The sequence below is a fragment of the Polistes fuscatus genome, unplaced genomic scaffold (genome assembly GCF_010416935.1).
Source record: "Polistes fuscatus isolate 324 unplaced genomic scaffold, CU_Pfus_HIC Scaffold4, whole genome shotgun sequence".
Classification (NCBI taxonomy): Eukaryota; Metazoa; Arthropoda; class Insecta; order Hymenoptera; family Vespidae; genus Polistes; species Polistes fuscatus.
This window is the reverse complement of record NW_025113118.1, coordinates 6,751,427-6,776,206: the sequence shown is the minus strand read 5'-3', so window position 1 is coordinate 6,776,206 and position 24,780 is coordinate 6,751,427. Positions and strand designations below refer to the sequence as shown.

The window sequence follows — 24,780 nt, the reverse complement described above, 5'->3', positions numbered from 1 at the left end:
TATAAATTAGTACGATTTAAATTTTCCTTTAACGTTTTAAATCGAACAATGCGTAACATAAAATTAATACTTTTTTAAAAGATTATCTGATTTCTGTTTAAGTTTTTGCAACCCCATATAGGATTGCGAAAGTCACCCATTGAAAAGTCCTGACTTTAAATAAAAAATATAAAAATAATCAACGGTACACACACACCTTGAATCTACAGACGAATCGGGAACATCTTTTGATAATTCTTTTTCATCGACATTTTCTCTCTCTTCTTTGGAAGACATTTTTCTAATCAATCTAATTGTTAATAACTTGGTGAACTATTAGCAATGACGACGTACAACTGATTATTACTGATTTAAAAGCGCGCGTCTTTTAATATTTATCCGACGATCAATAAGACGATTCGAGCTACAGGTTTGTTTATCTATTAATAATAATAATAATAATAACAATAATGATAATAAAGTTTATGATTCATTGTTAACATCGAAGACTTTGAGTTACAGTTTTCATTTATCCTTTTTTCTTTCTCTTTTTTCATCTAGCACGATATAAAACCAGAAATATAACTTCAATTCCAAGTGTAATTATTTGATTTTAATCTTTTCTGACGAACGAACAAAAGATAAGATTATAGTTTCATTCTAAGATTGTATCATCCCTGATCCCTTTTCATTTAATTTCAATTATCACTTAAAGAAAACGATATCATATCTTGATACTTTCCTTCAACTTTGTGCGCATAGGTGATATCACTACAGACTTAATTTAGCATCTATAAAAAAAACTTTAAAAATTTAAAAAGAAAAAAATATAAAAACTTATCAATCACAAAACAATTACTAATTCTATTTCGTTGCTATATTACACATTAAATTTTATTTATTACATCAATTTTTGTAGAAAAAATAATTAATTAATTATTATATTAGCAATGCATTATAATGTATTAACATATATTATATAATAAGCGCGCGCAAGTGCGTGTGTACATTCTTTATATGTAATTTTTTAAATATTTAATTCTTTAAAAATTTATAATACAAATAATGTCATATTATAAGTAAAATTACTTAGAAACTAATATCTCTGTATTATTAACAAGTAAAGTTAATAGCTTTTTATCGATATATGTAATAATATAATTAGATAATTCCGATAATTTATCGATATATACACTTTAGTCAAAGGGATAATGAAATAATTAACAGCGAATAATATTTTACATAAGTTAATAACAATACTTATATGATATGAACTAGAAAAAATATAAATGATATATATTGAATATATTGAATTAAACAAATATATATTATATTTGTTAATATATATATATTAAACAAATATATATATATATACAAATATATAATATATATATATATATATATATTTGTATCAGTTTGAGCAACTTTAACAATACTTTTCCACACCTCTGACAATTCTCTCTGGAATCAATAGCACATAATGTTCCAAAGAAGTCACCTATTCAGGTACTAATCGTATCCATTGTTCTTTAACTTTAACGATTAAATAAGAAATAATTTCTTCAATGAGGCGAGACCATTGATCGAATATATTCAATATATATATATATATATATATATATATATATATATATATATACACTTTCATATTAAAAATATCGTTGAATATATAACAAGAGAGCATATTTAATATTCATGTAGGTCCATGAACAGATGTCAAAAATTCATCTATATCCATATTATTTAGTAATATTCGTGGATCATATAAACGTTTCTTCTTAATCTATAAGCAAACAATTACTTTTTGTAGATAATTTCGATATAATTAGATATACAAAATAATTAATAGCTGTTACTAACCTGTGAATCATCGCTAGATTCGGATATTTTCCTTTTATGATTTTTTGTGATTAAATTGTCTGAAATCACATTTTATTACTTAATTCATAAAAAGAAAAAAAAAAGAAAAGAAAAATTCATACTACAATAGTATTAAATTTTATTTATAAAGAATGTAAAAATATTTTATTACCTTTATTCATTTTATCTTTTTCAGATTGTACTTTTACTTTTACTGATAAATTATCTTTATCATTTACAGATTTAATTTTATCTGTTGTTTTCTTGAATTTCGATACTAAAGGCTTGTCTACAGGCGAAGACGTGGCCAATGGTTTCGTGGAATCATTCTTTAAGATAAAATTACCGTTTTTTAAATGAATGTTACTCGGTTCAATATTTTTAACAGGGATTTTTTTGTTGATAAATTTTTTCCTAGATATTGGATTCATATTGTATATTTCTTGATAATCAGTAGCTGTCAAAGTTTGTGTGACTATTTCTTTGTAATTATCATTGCTCAGTTGAACTTTTACATGTTGCTTTAATTCGCTGCTACCATATCTTCTTCTTCTTTTTTTAGTTGATATACTGTCGTCATAAATAAAGTGATATACTACAGAACCAGGTCCACTTGTATTTAAATTAATTTCTTCCTCTAATTGATTGTTGTCACTTTTTTCTTTACTATTATCAGTTTTGCTTGCTGGTACTAATTGTAAACATTCAAGAACACAAGGTAATTCCTCCTTTGGATCTTGCGATTGAATAGTTTTTACAGTTTTCTTCTCTTCGTTATCATTCGAAATCTGTTTGTTATCTTTCTTTTGAACTTCTGAATCTTTTGAGAATTTTCTAACTTCCGATATTTTACATTTTTGTTCATTTTCTTCGTCGCTAAACAAATCTCGTTTTACTTGATTAATTTTACTCTTTAATATATCTTTTACCTTTCCATCATGCTTTTTTAAAATTATTTCATTATCTTTCCTATTACATTTATTTTTTACATCAGTATCTTGTACAGTTTTTTTATTTTTGTTAATATTAGATAGATATTCTTTCGAAGATTCTTGTTCACTTATTTTTTTATCATTAATCCGATCGCTTTCAACAACATCATTTTGAGATGTATTACAAGTAGCACTATATTCTCCTAAATTACTTTTTGGCTCATCTATTTTTCCTTGCGTTGAGATTAACGTATTAACTGTAGAATTTGCTTCCATTAAAACATTTTTTGTATCATTTTGAATATCCTTATTACATTTATTTAATGTAGTACACAATTTTTTGTCATTTTCTTCTTTTTTTATATCTTGAATATTAGTAACGTTATTACTTCCGGAAACTTGATTATCAGTATTTTCTCTATTAGTGGTATTCTTATCCAAATTCTTTTCACATTGTTTTCCATTCGTATTTATTCTACTCTTTGTGTTATTTTTATTTACACAATGAATTTTTTTCTTTACTGAGAATATATTTTTTTTAGATCTATTTTTCGCATAAATTGTATTAGATTTAGGAATTTGCTTAAGCTTTATTATCATACGTTGACGTTTTTGTTCCAATTGTCTTGCGCGTTCATCTGTATTTAATATATATTGTTTAGTGATTTCAAAATTGGAAGATTCTGTTAATGGTACAAATTTTGACTTTTCAAACGATACATTTTGTACATCGATTATTTGTGTTTGTTGTCTGATTTTATTCGTATTCGAGGCTTCTGATTTCGAAGAATTTGCTTTTACTAATTTTTCATTTTCTGAGGTAATAAATGCAATTTTTGATGATAAATTTGTTATATTGTTTATGCCAATTTTGGTACTGCTAGGCGTGACAGATATATCTTCTTCCGCTAACAAATTTTCATCCTTAGCAGGAGTTTCTTTTGAAATAGATTCATATTTCTCTTCGCTTTTATTTATCGACATTAGCTTAGCTGGAGAAGATTCGGATTGGATTCTAATATTATTCATGGATTCTTTCTCATTTTCAATAAAATTAGTTGACATATTTGATACACTTAATATCACTTTATCTTTGGTCAAATCATTCTTCAAGTTTATAGGTATATTTTGCATAGAATTGTTAGTAGATGGATTTATTTTTGATATAGAATCGTTACTCGTATCTGTGTATATTACGTTAGGAGATTTTTTATACTTTTTGTTACACGACAGTGGTTTAGAAGCATCATAAGTAGTATTAGTATTAGTATTAGTAGAAGAAGAAGAGGAAGAAGAAGAAGATGAAGATGACGATGAAGAAGAAGAAGACGAAGATGAATCACTATGATCAGTTGAATCTTCACGAATATTAGAAGATTTTTTATCGTTTCGCGTAACATCATTAATATTTCCATCATTGTGCACAGAAGTTGGATTTAAAACAGTATCTTTAGTGTTAGAAGATATTTTAAGTTCTTTGACAGCTTCATTCTTTGGCAAATTTTCTTTGATTACTTCAAATTGTGTTATTTCAAGTTTGGTTGAAATAGACGTATTACTGTAACCACTGTCTGTATTTATTGTGCATTGAGCAGAGCACAACTTGGGATTAGAAACTGGTGTAGCTAAATGTTTCGTCGTTCCACTGCTATCAAATTTCATATCAACTTTAATCATTTTTCCAGAATCACAAGAATTTACTTGTTCTGTATTTGGTTTGTAATAAGATGATACACACCCATTGTATATTCCTTTTTTGATAACATCGTGAGTATTTTCTTCACAATGTTTTGGAGTCAATGTGATACGAGGAGTGGGTGGAAACTCTGGTGTCTTTATTAAGCTACGAATTTTAGACGAATCATCGTGAATTTTAGGAAATGATGGAATAAGATTGCTATTAGGACTAAGTAAACGAGGCGTTGATGGTATTCCAGAAGAATTTTCAAATTTTCTTGGGGTTTCCAAATCTATTATATCAGTTATTGGTAAAATTTTTCTAGCACATTCCACTGTAACTTTCAAAGGTTCAGTTTCTGCGGTAGGCGATATATTATTGGTAACATTTGTTTCTTTTCGCGACTTTTTTAAATTTGTTGTTAATGTTTTTAATTGTACATATTTTTTTACTACCTTTTTCTCAGTCGTTTCTTTATTGTTCGTATTTCTTATAGTTTTGTTTTCTATTACAGGAAGTACAGGACAAGTGGATTTAGATGCGCATGTATCCGAGCTTATCTTTGCCTTTTCTAAAATACAAGTATTACCTACCACACTTGTTGTTTCTTTGTTTGTACTATTCAATAAATTTGAAAAAGCATTATTTTGAGAAAGTGATACATTTTTATTGTTTGTTTCTAAAGTTAGATCTGATTTTTTTTTTTTAGCATCTTCCATGCTTGCCATTGATTCTTCTTTTTTTTTGACATATTGTTTTTTTACATCAATAGCAGATTTAGAAATTTTAGAAGTTTTACATTCGATATTATTTTTATTTTTAATAGCTTTATTCTTCTTTTTCTTACTTATTGGTGATTCAGTTAATTTTTCATCATTCGTTTGTAAACCCCGACGTAAATCTGCATCCCAACACTTAGTTACAACATTATCTTCTTTCAAATTATTTATCGGTGTAGGAGAAGTTGTATCATTGCTTTTAGATGGGGATAGATCATCAATGATTACTCCTACGCCATTATATTTTTCCCAACCTCCCATAAGTTTTGGAGCAGGACTTCTAGTTGCTATAGGTATTTCAATAGATTTTACAGCACTTAATGCATTTTGAAACGTTGGTACCGTTACAGAAGAATTAGTTAATGGTGGGGATTTAAAGAGAGAAGTTCTACGAACTGATTTCATGGATCTTAATAATTTTGGAGTACATTTGGTGTTATCATTATCTTGAGATTTAGAAGCAGAATGTATTAACTTAGTCGGAGTATTAAAATCAAGTGCTCTTATATGACTTCTCCTTCGAGGAGTAGATAAACTAAGTCTATGAGATTTTGTTCTATGCTTTAATAAGGACCTTGGTGTCTGCTTAGTAATAATATCATTTTCCGTTTTTTTAGATGTCATTATATTCTGTTCACTACTTTCGTTTGTCATAGATTGCGTTATCGTTTTAAAATTTTCCATAAGCAATATCTGATCGATATCTGACAAATTGTGACTTTGATTAGATTTGTTAGAATTAAACTTCAAAAAAGGAGATAGTTCTATTCCTGACAAAGTCATGTTTTCTTCTAAGTTAATTATAGGCATTGCTGTATTATTTAAAGACGTTTTTATACTATTTTCTGTACTATAAAGTGTTATCGATTCCATACTCACTAATTTGTTTGTTTCCATTGGATCTAGTAAAATACGATTACATGTATTTTGTTGTACAGATTTATCAATGTTTTGTATAGTATTTGCTTTTTCTACTGCCGGTAATTGTACCTTACTATTTGAATAGTTAATCATATTTTCTTGTATTTTTGGCATTGTCGCTGGCAATACATATTTCTGCGGTACATTAACAGTTCTAACATATAATGTCTCTACCGACTCTTTAGTTTTGTTAGAATTTTTAGGCAAGATTGGAATAAAATGCGAATTAGATTCAACAGGATTAACATTTTCAGTCGAGTAAGCTTGATTTAGAGCTTTAATATCAGGTATTTCTTCTTTCGAACATAATACCAGTGTCGGCATAGTCGTAATATCTTGTTCCGAAATTAAATTGTTAGTATTAATTTCAGCTTCTCGTTTTACTCTTGAAGGTCGTGGTCGCTTGACCACCGATCTCTTCGTTTTAGGTTCCGTTTCTTTACTCGCAGTAATATTATCAACTTTTTGATTTTCTATTGGTGCAGAATATTTTTCGGACAAGTCGGTAGTATTACTTGTACTAGGTATAGATATTTGAGATTTTTTTTCTGTTCCAGAGGACTCTTTGTTATCATTTGTAATATTAGTCGTTTTATCAATTTCTGGTTTAATGTTTGTTATGTTAGCATTTATGATACTTAAAATAGCAGCAGCATTCTGATCTTCTAGAACATTTTGTTCCTTTTGTTTATAAATCTCATCTTCCATTCTAGCTGTTTGCTGTCTAGAAGAACTACGGAGTCTTTGTTTTAAAGGTATTTCCGTTGAACTTATTTTGTTAGACGATTTAACTCCGACAACTGTGCGTTCCGGTAAAATAATAACATTATCAATTTCCAATCGTTTTTCTTCTGTTCTGTTAATTGAAATCATATTATATAATAATTTACAATATAAAATATACTTGCATATAGAAGAAGAAAATATTAGAATATTTACTTACCTTTCGGTAGGAATCGATTTAACGTCGATGTCCTCGTCAGGACTTGTATCTGTTTCTATGCTTTTTCCAATAATTTCGTCCAGAAATTGTTCAAATACTGGATCAGATTCTGTTGCCTCCACTATTGATTTAATAGCATTATTTAATTCAGTTACAACCGAGGTATTCAATTCACAGCCAATAGATTCATTAAAAATATCTTTAACATCCCTCATGGATACATCAGTTGGAAGAATTGCTTTATTTATATTTTCAGCTATACGTTCTTGTAATTCTGTTCGGTTTAATAATTCCTTTGTCAACAACTGGAGAGAGAGAAAGAGAGAGAAAGAGAATGATAGAGAGAAAAAGAGAGAGAGAAAATCAAAGAAGAATTATTTTCCAAATATACAAATTTAATAGAATGTAAAAGAAATATACTTACACTAAGATTTTGAACAGGCTCGTCGTTAATTTCCGATTCATAATCAAATAATTCGCAAGGAGTAGTTTGAACTTCCGTATTAGAGAAAGATAACAATTCTTCCGTATTTGTTCCCGTAGTACATTTTTCACTTAGATCAGTATTTTTTGCGTCGTCATTTTTTCTACATTTATCGTCATTAATCACGTTTGAATTAAAATTTTGAATATCAATATTATCGCCTAAAATATATATTTATATATATATATACATATACATATACATATATATATATATATACATTATTTTGAAAGAACATCGTTAATAAATAAATAAACTTTTATAATGATATATTTACCTGTATCCACTGTTGCAACTTTATCTCTACTATCCGTCGTATGATAGCTTTCCGCAAAACTACTTTTCCTAGAACTACATTGATTTAATTGTCTTGTCGCACTATTAATGTCATTTTGTACATCGTTACATTTTTCCATATGTCCAGGTAAACTTTCAAGAGCTGTTGCTTCGCAACCCATCGCTATTGTCATATTATTAAACAAAATAAATATTTATTGTCAAATATGCAATTAAAAAATTTAAATAATTGTGCTAATAAATATATATTCATTTCTTAGATTTACCATTGCTATATCATTATATTGTTATAAATGAAATATTTATTACTAAATATGCAATTAAAATATCCTGATAATTGTGCTAATAGATATATTCGTAGTATAAAATTACCATAATTGAATGGCAAGTCTGATTCTAGGCCTATTAGACTTGGCGAATTAGAGTATTTATTAGTGTTAACTTTTTGTCGCTCTTTGTCGTTATGATGTTTTTTTTTTCTACTACCTGATATTATTGGAGATCCACCTAATGTTTGCTGGTTCGGCTAGAATTTAATGAAATTTAATTTTTTTATTTTCTCTTTTATATATACATTAAAGTTTTAAAGTATAATAATTATTAGTTCAATGTATTATTTGTTTCTTTTTAAAGAAATATATTACTTTAGATAAAATAGATTGTTTTACCTGCGTAGGCACATTGATATTTACAACAAAGCGTTTTCCCGCTTGTGTTTCTTCTACTAAAAATTTTAATTGTTCCAACAGATTGCCGCATTGCTTCACATGTTCGCTATCTGTGATTTTGTTTAAACGTTCCTGTACTAAAAATATAATCATATTAAATGCAAATGAAACTGTTGATAAATTAAATTCTTAGGGTATCTAATTCACACGTATAAATATAAATAATTATTTCAACTTACTCATAATGCTCATTGCTGAATATTTTTCGAAAATATCTACTAATGATAATCCATTGATACGAGTATTAAAACGCCTTCCTTTTGATAATACATTACGACATTCTTGAAGATGTGGAGATGTTTCTAAGAATACTCTTGCAGCCTCATTGCAATCATGATCTTCTAAATATCCTGATAAGACAAGAAATAATAAATATATAAATCAACTTTAATGTTATATATTTCTTATATTGAATAATTAAAAAAGCAAAAAGAAATAAAAATAATCTTCACGTATAAATTATTACCAAATATTACACTTCTATTAATGTTTATCATCATTTGTCTTTATCTTTGATTAAACAATATGCATTTTATTTTAACAAAAATAAACAAAAGAAACAATAATATTAGCAACGATACTGTTAACAGTATTAATTATATTTATTTTTAATAAACAAAAAGGTTAACAGTAAGGTTAACAAGAATGTAAATTATAATGATGCACAAGTATTATTTACCAAACACTAATCGAGCTATTTCCGAAGGCAACAAAGCTTCCATGATAATAAATATACAATGTTTATTAATTAAACGAGCACAATTAAATAATTAAAACATATCTTGAAGAAACAACTTTGAATTCACTTGAACAACAAATCGCATCGTTTGCATCGTTTGCATCCACGGCGTCTTTTGTATTTTTTTTTTGGAGAAGAGAGGTAAAACGGTTTTCTTCTTCTTTATTTTTTTTCTAGTTTTTTTTTCATAACCATAAACTGTGAGTTCAACAAATGAGCGTCTATTAATTTAACAAAATTCACATTAAAATAATATCTGTTTAACGAAGGTTTTATTTGATTTAAATTGGATCAAAGCACAGAGCTTTACATTTTTATTAATAAACAAATACAAATAAAAATCGATAAATGTTATCTACGAATCTTATTTAAATAACGTTCGATTAAATACAAACTACGATCGATTAATCGTTTAGAACATTATTTTACATTTTTAGTTGCTAATAATCGATCATTGTTGAAAACAAAAACGATAAATACATAGGTATGTTTGTGTGTATAATAAATAAACATCGCGTAAGTTCTTTATCGATATTATAACATATCGAAATCGTTGAAGAACCACTGTTTGAAATGTTCAATTGAATTGAAGTTAGCGACAGAGCTTTTCAATGTCCAAGAAAAATTTCTAACCTCGTTTGGAAGTTTCATTTATGTATTCAAAGTTTCTGTTATTATTGTTCTTTGTTGAAATACATCGTTAAAGTAATATTACTCTGTAAATTATATAAATTTATTATTTGTAATTAATATTGTCACAGTACGTAATTAAAATAATTTTATATAATTTTGTTACATACACATACATATACATGTATATATTGTTTTGGTACACTAGCAGAATATTATACGTTTTATTTTTCAATTGTTATTAATATTGATCGTTTTATGTTTATTGATGGATTGCTTGTTTATATTTAAAAATTGTTTATTTTACAGAATAATTAAATATGGGTAGTTGGCAACTAGAAATTTTTAAAATGACATTATATATGGCCTTTCCCGTAGCAATGTTTCATTATTTTAATCAACCAGAAAATTATGAACTATGGGTTAATAAGGTAAGGGAAGAATTTTATCCTAAAGAGAATAAAGAACAACGCAGACTAATAGAAGAAAGTATAAGAAAACATAATCGAAAGATAGAAGAAGAGCAATTGAAACTTATGGAAGAAACTATTAAAAAGAATAATTTATGAATTTAGAAATACTATGCATTATGTAGATATATATTTTTCGTTCTTTTTTATTATTGTGAACTGTGTATATTATGCGTATATACTTTGTGATGGATGATGATTTATTAAATATCTCTATTAAAAATGATCACAAATATTGTTTCAAACTTCGATAATAAATCAATGCATCCATTTTAGTTGTATAATTAATGTGACATTTGTTTTTAAATAAGGGAGATTTTTATTATTATTCATATAAAAGTTCATTTTTTCATCAAACTGTTATGATATTTGTGATATTTCAATTAAATATTAGATGTGTAGTACATGTAACCAATCAGGTTTAAGAACCGTCAGCAAAGATATTCGTTCACTAGTAAAATTTATTCACCAAATAAAATCCCTATGACTATTGATATTTGTATTAGAAATAATATTGTTAACTTTAATTATTATATATATTTTTAAATTGTTCTTTTTTGTATTAAATATATCGAACGCTATTTTGTCTTGTTCAGAAAATAAAATTACTAGATGATATAGTTCTATGAAAGTTCGGAAAGTTTCTAGGAGAAAAGTTCTAGTAAGTTTAGGAACGCAATTGGAAATTGTCATTCATTATTTCTCTGTAGATTACCTTATTAGTGATAGACTCAATTAATTAAAATGTCATATTCAATACAATGGAACAGTAATAATATAAACAAAATGATTTAACGTTGATATTATAATCTCCTTACTTATTCTCAGTAATAAATGTTAATTAGTCGTCATGTGGAAGTGCCATAAATGCGGTAAACCTGTTTATTTTGGTAAGATCTTTTATTTTATCTTTCTTATTCACTAATCTGAATTTGATAATTGCCGCTATATCTGTTTATCAACATTATTTAAATATAAATTTTTACGAAGTAGGTCATTTAAAATTAAAAAACATACAATGCATAATATTAACTTATTCTACAATTAAAAAAAATTGACAATGTCTTATTATACATCTTACTGTCTGTAATTTAATCATCATTATGTTCATTTATTATTAAAAAAATGTGTATAAATGTGTATATGTGTAGAAAAATTTGTAAAAGAAATATTCTTATCCAAACTTTTATTCACTGACTTCATTACATACAGCGGAACGTAAGCAATCTTTAGGATACGATTGGCATCCTGAGTGTTTAAGATGTGAAGAATGTGGAAAGCGTTTGAATCCTGGGCAACACGCTGAGGTAAAAGATTAAGTTAAAAGTTAATGAACTATCTGATATGAATAATCTACATTGATATTTGTGATATTTTAGCACAAAGGAGTACCATACTGCCATGTTCCATGTTATGGTGCTCTTTTCGGGCCTCAATTATTTGGTCATGGTACAAGAGTTGAATCGCATACAAGTTTTGGAAAGAAAGAAGTTCGTCCATCTTTACCGAGGTAATTATTTATTTATTAGATACTTTTTTATTTCTTCTTTTTTTGTTTTTTTTTGTTTTACAGTTATTCTATAAGCGTAAAAAATGTTAATAAAATTAAATGTATATATATATATATATACATATATATAAATAAATGTGTTGATGTGTAGATCGCATTTCGAATCAAAGTTGAAATATTTTAATCAGTATTACGAAGGTAAAAGTAAAGGACTCAAAAGTCGCGAAGTAAGTTTGTCAAATTATTTGAAAATACAATAAATTTTATGTCCGTTAGTATATATTTATTAATTTGTTTAAAAATAGGTCAATGGAAGATTGGTATTCGAGGGTGCCTTGAGAATATATTGGGGAGTCAGAGGCGTTATTCATCTTAAAGAAGACGATGATCAGCGTACTGTTGTTACTGTGCGTAACAGAAATTCTTGTAGACATAGTGTTAACGAGGTTTGTTAGCAATATCAGTTTGGGGTATGATATATAATTTTGATTATATTCCAAATTGTATTCTAATAATTAATGTAAGTAGGATTTGGAGAACGAAGATGAAACTGATGTCTCATTGAAGAGTACGTCGGAATACGATACAGAAAGTAATACAAAGTCGGTTTCACAATCTCCTGATCACTTAAAAAGTTTGACTTTGCCTATGAATTTAAATGTTAAGACTATGGAATGGGATGAGCTGGACGAATTACTTCAGGTTTGAACAAAATATTTAATTGTATTTATATATTATATAAATTATAGGCTTGTTTAATATAATAATTATTTTAGGTCGAACGTAAGGTAGATGATAGTAATAAATTGTATTCAACAATGCCTGAAAATCTTCCATCTATAAGTTCTAATACTGAAACACCAGTTCATTCTTCCGAATCAAGTTTGGATAAAACAGATTCTCGTGATAATTCTGAAATGAGTAGTCCTAACCATCATGTTAATAGGGGTAACGATAGTAGTATAAATAGTACACCGACGCATAGCATTGGTAGTTCTTCCAGCACCGATACTCCTATTTATCATGGAACACCAAGTCGGAATGGTACGCTTCGTAGGGTAGAATATTTTGATAATTTGGAGAAGAATGCTACTGGTAATAGGTCTATTAGTACTGACGATAGCTGGATAGAGAAAGGCTTAAATCGTTCAATGTCTGGACCAGATTGTCTTCAACGACATCGTACAGACAGTGATACAGATTCTGTTAACTCTTTACAATTTAGAGAAGACGATAACATGACAATGTCAACTGACAGTGGTTTAGAGGTACTAATTTGAAAAATTTTGTTTGTTCATTCACTTACTTGTAAACATTTTGTATAAATTTATTATTTCTCAGTTGGATGGCGTTGTTCTAAGACGTAAACAAGGATCCACTGCAATTAGACGTAGACCAGGTGGTAGACGTCAATCTCGTAGTCGATTAAGACGTCGTTGTTCTATAAATGGACATTTTTATAATCGCGAAACTAGTTTCTTTACACCACCTCATGGTTCTCAAATGTCGGTTTGGGTTACGAGTTTGGTAAACACTCAAGAAGTTATTAATCTTATGCTCGATAAATATAAAGTCGATGCTAAGTCAGATAACTTTGCATTGTTCGTAGTGCGCGATAATGGCGGTAAGTTTATATATATATATATAAATCCTTTTATATTTTCTTTATCTACTTGAATTATTAAATATACATACAGAGCAAAGAAGGTTGAGAGATGACGAGTATCCATTGGAAGTAAGAGTATTATTGGGACCACACGAAAATGTAGCACGACTATTTTTGGTCGATAAACTTTCAACGCCTGAAATTAGTTCAGACGTTGCACAGTTCCTTAATCTTTCGTTAGCAGAATGTCATGGTATATTACAACGTTATCATTATGAGGAAGAAAGACAAATTGTACTTTTAAAAGAAAAGTTAGTAACTCCTAATGAATTTTGGTATTAAATTTATATCGATAAATTATATAATAAATTAAAGAAAAATTTGTATTTATTTCAGATACAAAGAGATGCGAAAAAGAATAAAACAAAGAATGGAAGAATTGAAGGTCCGATTGTAGTTAGGTGATTAAAATCAACGGACACACACGATAAGCGGAACATTATTTTTCTATACAAATTTTTATCGAGAGAAAACATTTTTTTCTTTTTTTTTATATTATTTTGATCGTAGATGTTCGTTGCATTTATTTACAATTGGCATATATATATATACTGCCAATTAGTTAATCTGGTGCAATTAAATTACGGAGCCAAATCTCAATTAATGAATCAGTAATATGTACTGCATATGCTATTTGATATCAACTAGATTGTCAACTAAGCATTTATAGTTGTCCATGTATGTATACGCAAGCGCGTGCGCGCGTCTACATGCACATTGTTATTATATAAGACAAGTTTATAAACAATTAATATTTGTCTTTTTTGTAACCATTTATTAACGTTATTTACTATAGTGGTAGAAATGCATTACATTATTACTGTAATTTTGTGGTCTCGTGGTTTATTTGAAAAATAAGCAGATAGTTAGATACATATAAATAACAGATAATAGCAGGTACATATAAATATAAATATATATATATATATGTAATTAAAATCTAGTGTGCGATATATTGATCAATTAATTAATCATGCTATGAATCTCAAAGATTTAATGAAGTTTATCGAAGTAAACACAAATTATGCGTGAAGAAAATAATGAGGATTGCTATTTACGGAAGAATATTCAATGGCTTTTAAAATATGTTTCCCATCTATGCAGATATCTAACTCATATCAATCTCTTGCAATAATATATTTGTGTTCGTGCTCCTTTTGTCGACACTTCTCACACTTCTCTCCACATAAGCGTCGATATAAAACAAATAACTCTATCGTAGGAATTTAGAAAAATAATATAAATAAAGCTTTACTTTTATCTGAAAGTAACAAAGTATAGCATGAATGATGTACGCTGTGTAGAATTTTGTGCACAAGTTATCAACGAGTTATCAAGAAAATAAAATAAATTAGTGCTTTGATATAAAAGAACTTTTATACATTTGATATATATAAAGCTCACAATGCTTTTAATTGTATAAATCATTCTTTTGTTTAATTTCATAGTATTTTATATAGCATTCCGAATTATTGAAAAGATAAAAAAATAATAAAAAATAAAAAAATAAAAAATAAAAAATAAAAATAATACTAATAATAATAAGAATCTCTAATAAGCGTAACACATTTTTATAGAAAAACTATTAAAAATAAAAAAACGATTATATTAACTTAGAAGATAAGTGTTAGTCCGAATAACGTATTTAAAACTTAAATACTTCCAATTATAGTCCACTTTCTATGTAGTAGTAAGGAACAATGTTGCCTAACACACAATGTTCATTATAATCAAATAATTTGATATATACAAATTGATATACTTTGATTATTTACACGTCTATTAAATTGATGAATCACTTTTTTATTAGATCTATTAATAAGAAATCGCAATATACATATTTAAACGACTGTCCAGATCATTATACATTTTTGAGCTAGTCACAAATATACACATGCTATATATATATTAGTTACGTCGACTATATCAAGATTAAAACTATTTTATAATGCAATATAGAGCCAAAAGTGTTTAGCTGGACTGTTATAATTAAAAGTATAATATCTTAAGAGAAATAAGATTGATGCGGATTATTTTTTCGCTATTGTTCCAATTTTGTCATTAATGCACGATGCGATCGTTAAACATATAATAATAAAAAAGAAAAAGAAAAGAAAAAACCTTTATAGAACATAATGAATATTTTAAACACATGCGAAGCGTTTAAAAGTTGCAGGTAATATAAAAGCATGCTTATACATACACACGTACGTCTTTATAAGAGTAACTTATATTAAACCCAGTAGTAGCAGCAATAGAAACAGCTACTGTTAATTAATTAAGAAGAAAGAGACTAATTAAGAATCATTATTACCTTAAATTTAATATAACGTTAGAGTAGAGTAATATTTTTACTCGAACTTTTGAAATAATTCACTAATCTGAAATGAAAGAGAAAATGGGAAAATACTCTGCGTAATTCGAATATTACCGGCATTTGTTTTCTTTTTCTTGCACAGTAAAAGAAAGTTCGTATAGTCAGTTTTTATTCAAAATACTCCGTCGTACCATGACACGTACTATATTACATACTTTCAAATATATAAAATACTTGAGAATATGCGAATATTCAAATATATACATATATAATAATAAATAAGTAATTCTACACGAAATCGTTAAATTTTAAACTATCTAAACTACTTCTATAAATATAAGAAATTTAAGTGATGTATACTTTGAAAAATTTGTACGAAGCTATTCTGAGAATATATAAAATAAAACGTTTAGAAATCTATAAAACGAAAAAGAAAAAACAATATGTGATAAATCATACACGGGTAAAAATGATAAAGAATCATTGCACCTTACCTGAACGTATATTAAAATTGCAATCAATGAAGTAGTTCTCTAGTTTTCTGGCTATGGTTTTTTATAAAAGACTATGAGATTAAATTGGATTGATTTTATTTTATTTTCTTTTTTTAATTTTTTTTTTTCTTATCATAAGAATTTTTTGCACATGGGATTGGATCAATGATTCGAAGGCGTATATAATAATAAAATAACAGAGAGATAGAGGATAATTCGCGTATGTATATATATATATATATACATACATACATACATACATACATATATATATATATATATATATATATATATGAGATTGGACAGAATGTGTATTTATTTATCTTTTTAAAGTACGTAGAATAAGAGTTAGATTCAATGCAATGTTTACGAGTAGTTATCGAATAGTAATTGTCATACGAGTTGCTAGGAACGAGTATGTATACCCACAACACCGAGGAGCTCTGCTGCGCTCACATTATTTTTTTGTTTCCTTTTTTTTTTTACTTTTATTACTTTGCACGAGACACTGATATACATTAAACGTTACGAGATAGCAATAACGATTATCACCAGCAAGTTCATCGTTATAATATATCATTGACGTTTATATATTCATAATTATCTTACCATGAGTTATTTTTTTTCCTGTTTTCTTTTTCTTTCTTTCTTTCTTTTTTTTTTTTTTTTCTTTTCTTTTCTTTTCTTTTTTTTTTTTTTTTTTTTTTTTTTTTTTATTACATATGACTTATAATATATATCTTTGGCATCGCGGATACCAGATTTTTTCAACAATTAATACGCGTGTGTGCGTACGCACACGCACACACGCACATGCACAATCCATAAACATACATACGTACATACATACACGCATACAGTAGACGTTATTACACTCCATTGCAAACCTTAGATAATCTCAAAGAAAATTTAACACGGAAGTTGGCGGATTTTCATTTCTTTTTGAAAATTTTACTTCTATCAAATTTTCTTGTCCTTTTTCTTTTTTCTTTTCTTCTTTTATATATTGAATTATATATATATATACGACGAGAAAACGATTCGAAGGAATCCATTCATTATTATTTAAATTAGGATAATTGTGAAGCGCTAAGAGTTTAGGCCGAAGGATAATGGTTTCATCAACAACAATTCGCGAAAATATATTAATCGTTTGTTATTTTAATTTTTAAACAAATATTCTATATATATATATATATATATATATATATTAAGTCTTCTTATTCTCCCTGGGAAAAAAAAAATTTATAATTAAAATTACAAAAATGAAAGATATAAAATTAATAATACAAACAATAAAACAAAACGATACAATATAAATAATAACAAACAAACAAATATTACATATTATATATTTATATGTTTTTAGATATATAAATATAATACGTAAGATGCGAGTTGTTTTTTCATTTTTTAAAAAGAAATGAAAATTATATATTCTTATCGGATTTTTCGACACGAGCGAGTTCCTTGCCCATTTTTCTTTTTTTTTCTTCTTCCATCCATCCACCCACCCGTTTGGCTTGTCTTTTTTTTCTGTTTCTTGTGTTTCTTTCAAATTCTTTTTTAATAATTATTAATCATTCTCGCGAGCTTGGTTTATTTCGGCTATTTTCGACGGAGTCGTGAACTTGGCTATCACAATCTGGCAAAACGAGCCTTACAAAAAATACAATACGGCGCCCGCGACGCTATCGAAATACCGAGGTACCAATTTATTCGCGATTATTATTTATTTTCCCTTTTTCTTTCTCTCTCTCTCTTTCTCTCTCTCTCTTTATTTATTTTTTTCTTAGTTCTCGAAATCTTTTTTTATATGTATATCACTTTATATTTCAACGAATAATTTTACATGTATAATTATATTCATTTACGAATTTTTCCTTCGAATAAAACGCGAGAACCAAAAAAAAAAAAACCTTTGTCTCTTCGCGCGCGCGTGTTTGTCTAATTTTTTTTCTTTTTTTAAATAATAATAATAATAATAATAATAATAATCATCATCATTCTCTCGGGGGTGGCTTCTTACGAATCGTTTCTTTTTTACTTTTCAATTTCTTTCTTATTTTGTTATTATTTTTCCTTTGGTAAAAGGACAAATAATGGATTATTTGTTCATTAGAAAATATGATCGACCACTTTGCCAATAATTAAGAAAAAATTCTATAATAATTTTTTATATATATATTTCGATGGTTATGTAAATAGAAAAAGCTACCTCATTTTTCTTTATATTTTTCTTTTAACAACGTAAAAATTGAATACTATTGTATTTAAAGATTTTATACATAATTGAAATTCGATGTTATTTTCGTTTACTTTTTTCGTTTTTTTTTTTTTTGCTTCTCACTAACACACTCACTCAAATTGAGAGATTCTCGTCACGAAAGCATTCGCAATTTCTCTCTTTCTCTGACATACACGGCATTCGCATTCTTTCTTTCTTTCTTTCTTTTTCTCTCTCTCTCTCTCTTTCTCTCTCTCAACAATAACAATTGAATATGAATTAGAAAAATAACATTATATCGTAGACAACAATTGGGTTACAATATATATATATATATATAATAATAATAATATATATAAGTTCCAGCATATTATTATTATTATTATTATTATTATTATTATTATTATTATTATTTTTAATATTAATATTATTATTATTATTATTATTAATTAATTAATTATTATTAGTGCTTTTATACAGAATACTTTTTTAAACCCTCGCTCATTAAAGCGCGCGCATAATTTTCTGTAATGTTGTATGTATATGTAATTTGTTAATACATATACATACATAGTACATAATACATAAATCCACTGACGTCGGGATTCTCTTCTTTCTCTTTCTTTCTTTCTTTCTATTTTTCTTTTTTTCGTCTCTCATCCTAATATTTGGCAATCAGGCCTAAAATGGCTAATACACAATTTTTACTTTAATTCGTAAATTCATTTGGAATTACGTCGTTCACATATTCCTCGTCGTTGGTCGATTTTTATAATCTCGACAATATTGGGGGATCGGATTGATTATTGTTATACAAAATCGTAGTATTTCTTTATTTTTTGTTCATTTTTGTATCGTACCGACACACACGGCTCACACTTATACAAATACATTTATTATATCGAACGCGTTTCTCGAGAATATCCGTGCGATTTTTCACCTCCTTCATCCTCCCTCCCACCATCCTCATTAACATTTTCAACTTCTCAGCTTACCCACAAAACCTGCTCTCACCTCCTCCCCCATCGTTGATAATTCATAAACTCGGATTTCATTCATTCGTTTCTTTGAATGCTTTCCAATGACCTTGAAATTATTGACTCGTACTACTACTACTACTACTACTACTACTACTACTACTACTACTACTATTTTCGTTATTATTATTATTATTATTATTATTATTATAATTAGTATTATTACTCGCTCTGGAGAGATTTCATAGTCTCTTCGTAACTGTTTCACTTGCTTTTTTTTAATTTAGAACTTTTTTTATTTTAAATTAATTCATTTTTCTATCATTATTAATATTATTATTGTTATTATTATTATTATTATTATCATCATCATCATCATCATCATCAACGACGAAGACAAGGTGTGGTTTTGGGTTGAAATTTGGAACTTTCATCGCACGGATTTTCTCCCCTTGTCTCCTCATTTCTCCTTCCTCATATTTCCGATCGAAATTATTCGATATAAATTAAAATAATTTTAAAACTAAGTCGTAAATGGCGACTACTGCGGTTGCGGTTTGCTGCAGCGGGCCCAACGTCAGTGGAAAAATTCGTGGACAGATTTAAGACGGCGTACGATATCGTTACTCCCCTCATCCTCCTTCCCCACCACCTAATTCATCATATTCTACTTATTCGTAGAATAACAATCCCTCCCATCAACTTCCCCCCTCCCCAACTGTTACTTACAGGAAAACGTATTTTTTTTTTCTTAAATCATTTTTTTCCTCTTCGATCGTCCGCTTATCGTTCTTTACATTTACAAGCTAACACGTATTGGCTACAGTAAAAACTAATTATGGCTTGTACGACAGACATACATATATATATATGTGTATATATATATATATATATGTATATATATATATATACATACATATATATGTATGTATATAATAATAATAATAATATATATATTATTATATAATATTTATATGTTACAATTAGATTGCTCATTGTCAATTTATCAGTTTTTATCACATTTAGTACAAGTTGAAAAATATCTCTAACACATATCCCCCCCCCCTGTAACCCCTCTTAAACATCTCCCTAACATTCTCTCCCCCCCCCCCAACTCCTATTTCTCGTGGTTCGGGACACAGTTCGCGGCATTTATGCGGACGTAATACAACCAATGGCGTGTCCCCGTGAACCAGCACCCCTCCCCCCTAGCCCGCCCCGTAAATCGTTAATTGTATATTTTAATTAATTACTTATTGAATTATTCGATCAATTAATTATTAAATTATATGATCAATTAATTAATTAAATTCGACTTGACTCGGTTCAATTCTCGAATTCGATTAGATTCGATTCGATTAATTAATTAATCAGATTCATTCATTCGTCAACGGTTTATTCATTATGTTATAGTTTAATATCTAACGATAGGTACGACAGAAACAATTAATGATAGTACGGTCACGAATGGCTTGTTTTTTTTTTATTTTCTTCTTCGCTGTTTAGTTTTTTCTTCCTCGTAACGCGATAAAAATGAATGATTGCAAGGTTTGACTTTCGTTGAATGAGATTAATCGGACCATTTTCATTTTTTCCTTTTTTTCTTTCTTTCTTTCTTTCCTTTTTTCTAAGAATTAATTAATTCCTAGATAATTGTCGAATTTATTTTACGTTTGTCTTTCCTTTTATATTTCTTTTTTTTTTCTATATCTCTCTTTAACGTATATCTTATTTTTAAAAATTTGTTTAATTACAAAGAAAGAGAGAAAGAGAGAGAGAGAGAGAGAATGATCAAAGAATAGATCATCGTGTTTTGTCGGTAAATTATTTATTGAATTATTTTATTTTATTGCGTGTCATGGGTATATATACCTAGATCCTTTTTTTTTATCTATCATCTAACAGCTTATTATCATTTTTTGCTTTCGTTTTAATTAACATTTAGTCCAGCTTATTAATTTATGTTTTTTTTTTCCATCTCCCTTCCCCCACCCCCCACCGTCCCCTTTTCATTTAGTCGATTAAATTTCTATACATCGAGAGAATTTTTTTACGATTAGTTGAGCAAAGATTTTTGATTCGATATATATATGTATATATATATATATTTTTTTTTTGTATACCAATAAATACTTTTATGTAATTTTCGTGGCAACTTTATCGTTGACTTTTACTACTTTTTTCTCTCCCTTTCTCTTTCTCTCTCTCTCTCTCTCTCTCTCTCTCTTTCTTTCAATTTATTATGGACGTATTTGCATACAAACGGTCAGACTCTTGTATACATACATTTGTAAATATTTGTAGGCGTTATAATTGGAATAAGAACGATATTTGCTTTATTTGTTTTTTTTTTTAAATAGGAAAAAATTGACAAAAATTTATCGAAGGATTATTTATATAATGGAAAAGAGAATGCGTGAGAAGGACGTAAACGATTTTTTTTTATACCCGAAACGATGATCTATATATTTCTCTCTCTCTCTCTCTTTCTTTTTCCCTTACTTTCTTTTTTTTAATTAGTTCTAATTTTTGTCTACATTTCAAATTGTTGGTCGTATGAAAGACAACGCGTAGATTTCGTTTGTTTTTTGGTTATTTTTGTTGTTGTTGTTGTTGTTGGTGTTGGAATTATGAGGTTTTATAATTAATTCGAGGTACACATTATCTTTCTCGCTAATCGTAAAAAAAAAAAGCGTAAAATTATATACCGTGAGACAAATTTTCATGGTGTATTCCGTGATTGATAGCCGTTAAATTGATTTTTATTAACGAATAAAATAATAAAAAAAATCAATAAGTGCAAAATGGGACCAAAGTTCGTAAGTTTTTTTGAAAAAAATCGATTACTTTTCTTCCCCATTACTTTTTTTTTTCGACCTACTCGTTAGCTTTATTAACATTTATTTTAATCAGATTTGCATTTTGCAATTTGACAATTAAAAATTTCTTTCGGTTGTTCTCGAAAACGTGTAATCGATGTTGTTGAAAATCATTGAGAAACTTTCGATCAATTTGAAACAAAATTTTGACTCGTTTCCAATTGTTTTTTCTTTCTTTAAAATTTGTCTAAACTATCGATTCGAATGTGATTGCGATTTTATTTTTATAATATAACGTTTAAGTTTTGTTTATATTCGCGTGACGACATCTTAGAATGAAAGCTCGAAGCTTGCTTTTTCGACGCCGTTGTTTAAATAGACGAAGAGGTTAAACGTTTAACATTTTTATCTTCACTTCCCTTTTTTTCCTTTTTTTTCCCATTATTAATTATCATCGTTATTATTACCATTATCATTAATATTATTATTATTATTATTATTATTATTATTTGTTTGTTCATTCGTTAGTTCGTTCGTTTGTTCGTTTTTATTTTTATTTATTAATTTTTTTTAGTAGTTATTTATTATTATTATTATTATATATTATTATTATTATTATTATTCATTATTATTATTATTTTTTTTTTTCATTTAGAATAGACACCAAAGACATCGAGAGACCCGAAGAAGAAATGTTTTGAAAAAGGAGATTAAAGATTTGTTTTTTCCATTCACAGCTATGTTTTTTATGTATTTAATTTTTTTTTTTTTTGGGAATTTTCGAAAAAGTTTTGTCTACATTTAATGAGAAGATAAAGAGTTCCTACAAATGTTATTTTTCCATTAAAAATTTTTTCTTTTTTTCTTTTTTTTCTTTTTCCTTTGCATATCTATCAACCGTATATAATATCCTCTTTTCTTTTTCCTTTTAATTCGAGAATATGTATATGTGCCTCAATGCCGTTCGCATTTTTTTGCACCTTTTGCAACTTTTCGCGGTTGGTATTCTTTTTTTTTTTTTGTTAAATTTAAATCTACAGAGCAGAAGAAAGTGATCGAAGGACATCAATAGGATTTTTAAAAAGAGCGAACGATGCTGCTTTTGCCATTTTCTTTTTTTTTTTTGCATTTTCCATTCTCATTTTCATGTTTTTTCTCGACTGTCTCCTTTTCATTTTTTTTTTTTTTTTACTTATTCTTATTCCTCGAGTTTATACCCCACTCAACCCACCTTATCATTTATTGCACGAAAACGCGTTAATTCGAAACATGTCCGAATTATCATTATTATAAGTTTATTATTATTATTATTATAATTATAACTATTGTTAATTATTAATTATTAATATTATTAAATGTATTATTATTATTATTAATATTATTATCAAATATTATTTTACTATATTATTCCTTCCTCGTTGCTTAAATTCGCACGAACGTCGTTAATTCGTTAAAAATGGACGCGAATTTTCATTGACCGATTAGAACAATTAATCGTTGAATTTAATTCGAAGCTAAATATTAGAAATTACGACACCGTTCTTTTTTTTTTTTATTTATCCTCCCATCCGATCCCTTGAGATTTCTCACACCATTTTCAATTCTCAATACGATTTGCAATATATTTTACCATTTTATTTGTACCGTAGTCTGTAGTTCTTTTAATATTATTATTATTAATATTAATATTATTATTATTATTATTATTATTATATTGTTAGTTAATTAATAATTGAAATCGTAGAATCGATCGTTAAATGAATTGGATGAATTTCAAGAGAAATTGAAATATGTAAAAAATACCATTAACGAGGCAGTTTAACGAACGCAATGTGGCTTCCTTTGTTGCGATCGTTTTGTGCAATAAAACAAAATATTTATGAATACTATATATATATTCACACACGCACACACGCGCACGTACATATTACATACACACATTGGTATGTTACGACGTACGTTTATTTGTATGCTTGTATCCATGTCAGAATTTGTATGCACATATTTTATGCACAAAGTTATATATATGTGTGTATGTGTGCGTATATGTATTTTTCTAATAATTAATTTATCATAATAATTAATTAGAAATATATATATCGACGATTCTTACGTGCGAAATACGCAATATACGAAGGAATTATTATTTAATATTATTTAAACTTTGAATATTTCGTCGTTTCTTGCATTAAGCTTTCCTCCCTCTTACTCTCTCTCTCTTTCTCTCTCATTCGATCAAATATTAACGCTTGTTAGAGAGAGAGAGGATATTTCAGAAAAATTTCCTATCTAAATACGCTTAGTCCGCTTTCGTGCGAGCGAATGAGTGA

The 24,780-nt window shown here is 27.5% G+C and overlaps 4 protein-coding genes across 5 annotated transcripts in view; 3 read left to right on the top strand and 1 right to left on the bottom strand.

The window, feature by feature from the left end:
• Positions 1–1,336: 1,336 nt before the first annotated feature.
• LOC122521188 (serine-rich adhesin for platelets-like) lies at positions 1,337–9,631 on the bottom strand. Its single transcript, XM_043641701.1, has 10 exons — positions 9,281–9,631; positions 8,781–8,951; positions 8,542–8,678; positions 8,246–8,399; positions 7,854–8,036; positions 7,517–7,737; positions 7,093–7,397; positions 2,012–7,005; positions 1,840–1,898; positions 1,337–1,762 (listed from the first exon to the last, which is right to left on the bottom strand). The coding sequence occupies exons 1-10, from the start codon at positions 9,321–9,323 to the stop codon at positions 1,673–1,675; spliced, it is 6,357 nt and encodes a 2,118-aa protein (XP_043497636.1). The 5' UTR covers positions 9,324–9,631; the 3' UTR covers positions 1,337–1,672.
• Positions 9,632–9,804: 173 nt separating this feature from the next.
• LOC122521187 (protein PET100 homolog, mitochondrial) lies at positions 9,805–10,934 on the top strand. 2 transcript variants are annotated; one of them, XM_043641700.1, is made up of 2 exons: positions 9,805–9,824; positions 10,280–10,934. In XM_043641700.1, exon 2 carries the CDS (start codon positions 10,291–10,293, stop codon positions 10,537–10,539), a length of 249 nt encoding a protein of 82 aa, XP_043497635.1. In that variant the 5' UTR covers positions 9,805–9,824; positions 10,280–10,290; the 3' UTR covers positions 10,540–10,934. The 2 variants fall into 2 exon arrangements, with proteins under 2 accessions (XP_043497635.1, XP_043497634.1); XM_043641699.1 differs by lacking the exon at positions 9,805–9,824 and adding an exon at positions 9,918–10,100.
• Positions 10,935–11,004: 70 nt separating this feature from the next.
• On the top strand, positions 11,005–14,368 carry LOC122521186. Its single transcript, XM_043641697.1, has 10 exons — positions 11,005–11,330; positions 11,653–11,747; positions 11,820–11,950; positions 12,102–12,177; positions 12,256–12,396; positions 12,479–12,652; positions 12,727–13,218; positions 13,292–13,574; positions 13,648–13,867; positions 13,953–14,368. Exons 1-10 carry the CDS (start codon positions 11,291–11,293, stop codon positions 14,011–14,013), a joined length of 1,713 nt encoding a protein of 570 aa, XP_043497632.1. The 5' UTR covers positions 11,005–11,290; the 3' UTR covers positions 14,014–14,368.
• A 5,797-nt stretch (positions 14,369–20,165) lies between these two features.
• The window catches only part of LOC122520901 (zinc finger and BTB domain-containing protein 14-like), a 5,236-nt gene continuing 621 nt past the window's right edge, over positions 20,166–24,780 (top strand). Inside the window, 2 exon segments of the mRNA XM_043641219.1 lie at positions 20,166–20,193; positions 20,239–20,438. Of these exon segments, the coding sequence (XP_043497154.1) occupies positions 20,166–20,193; positions 20,239–20,438 (228 nt within the window).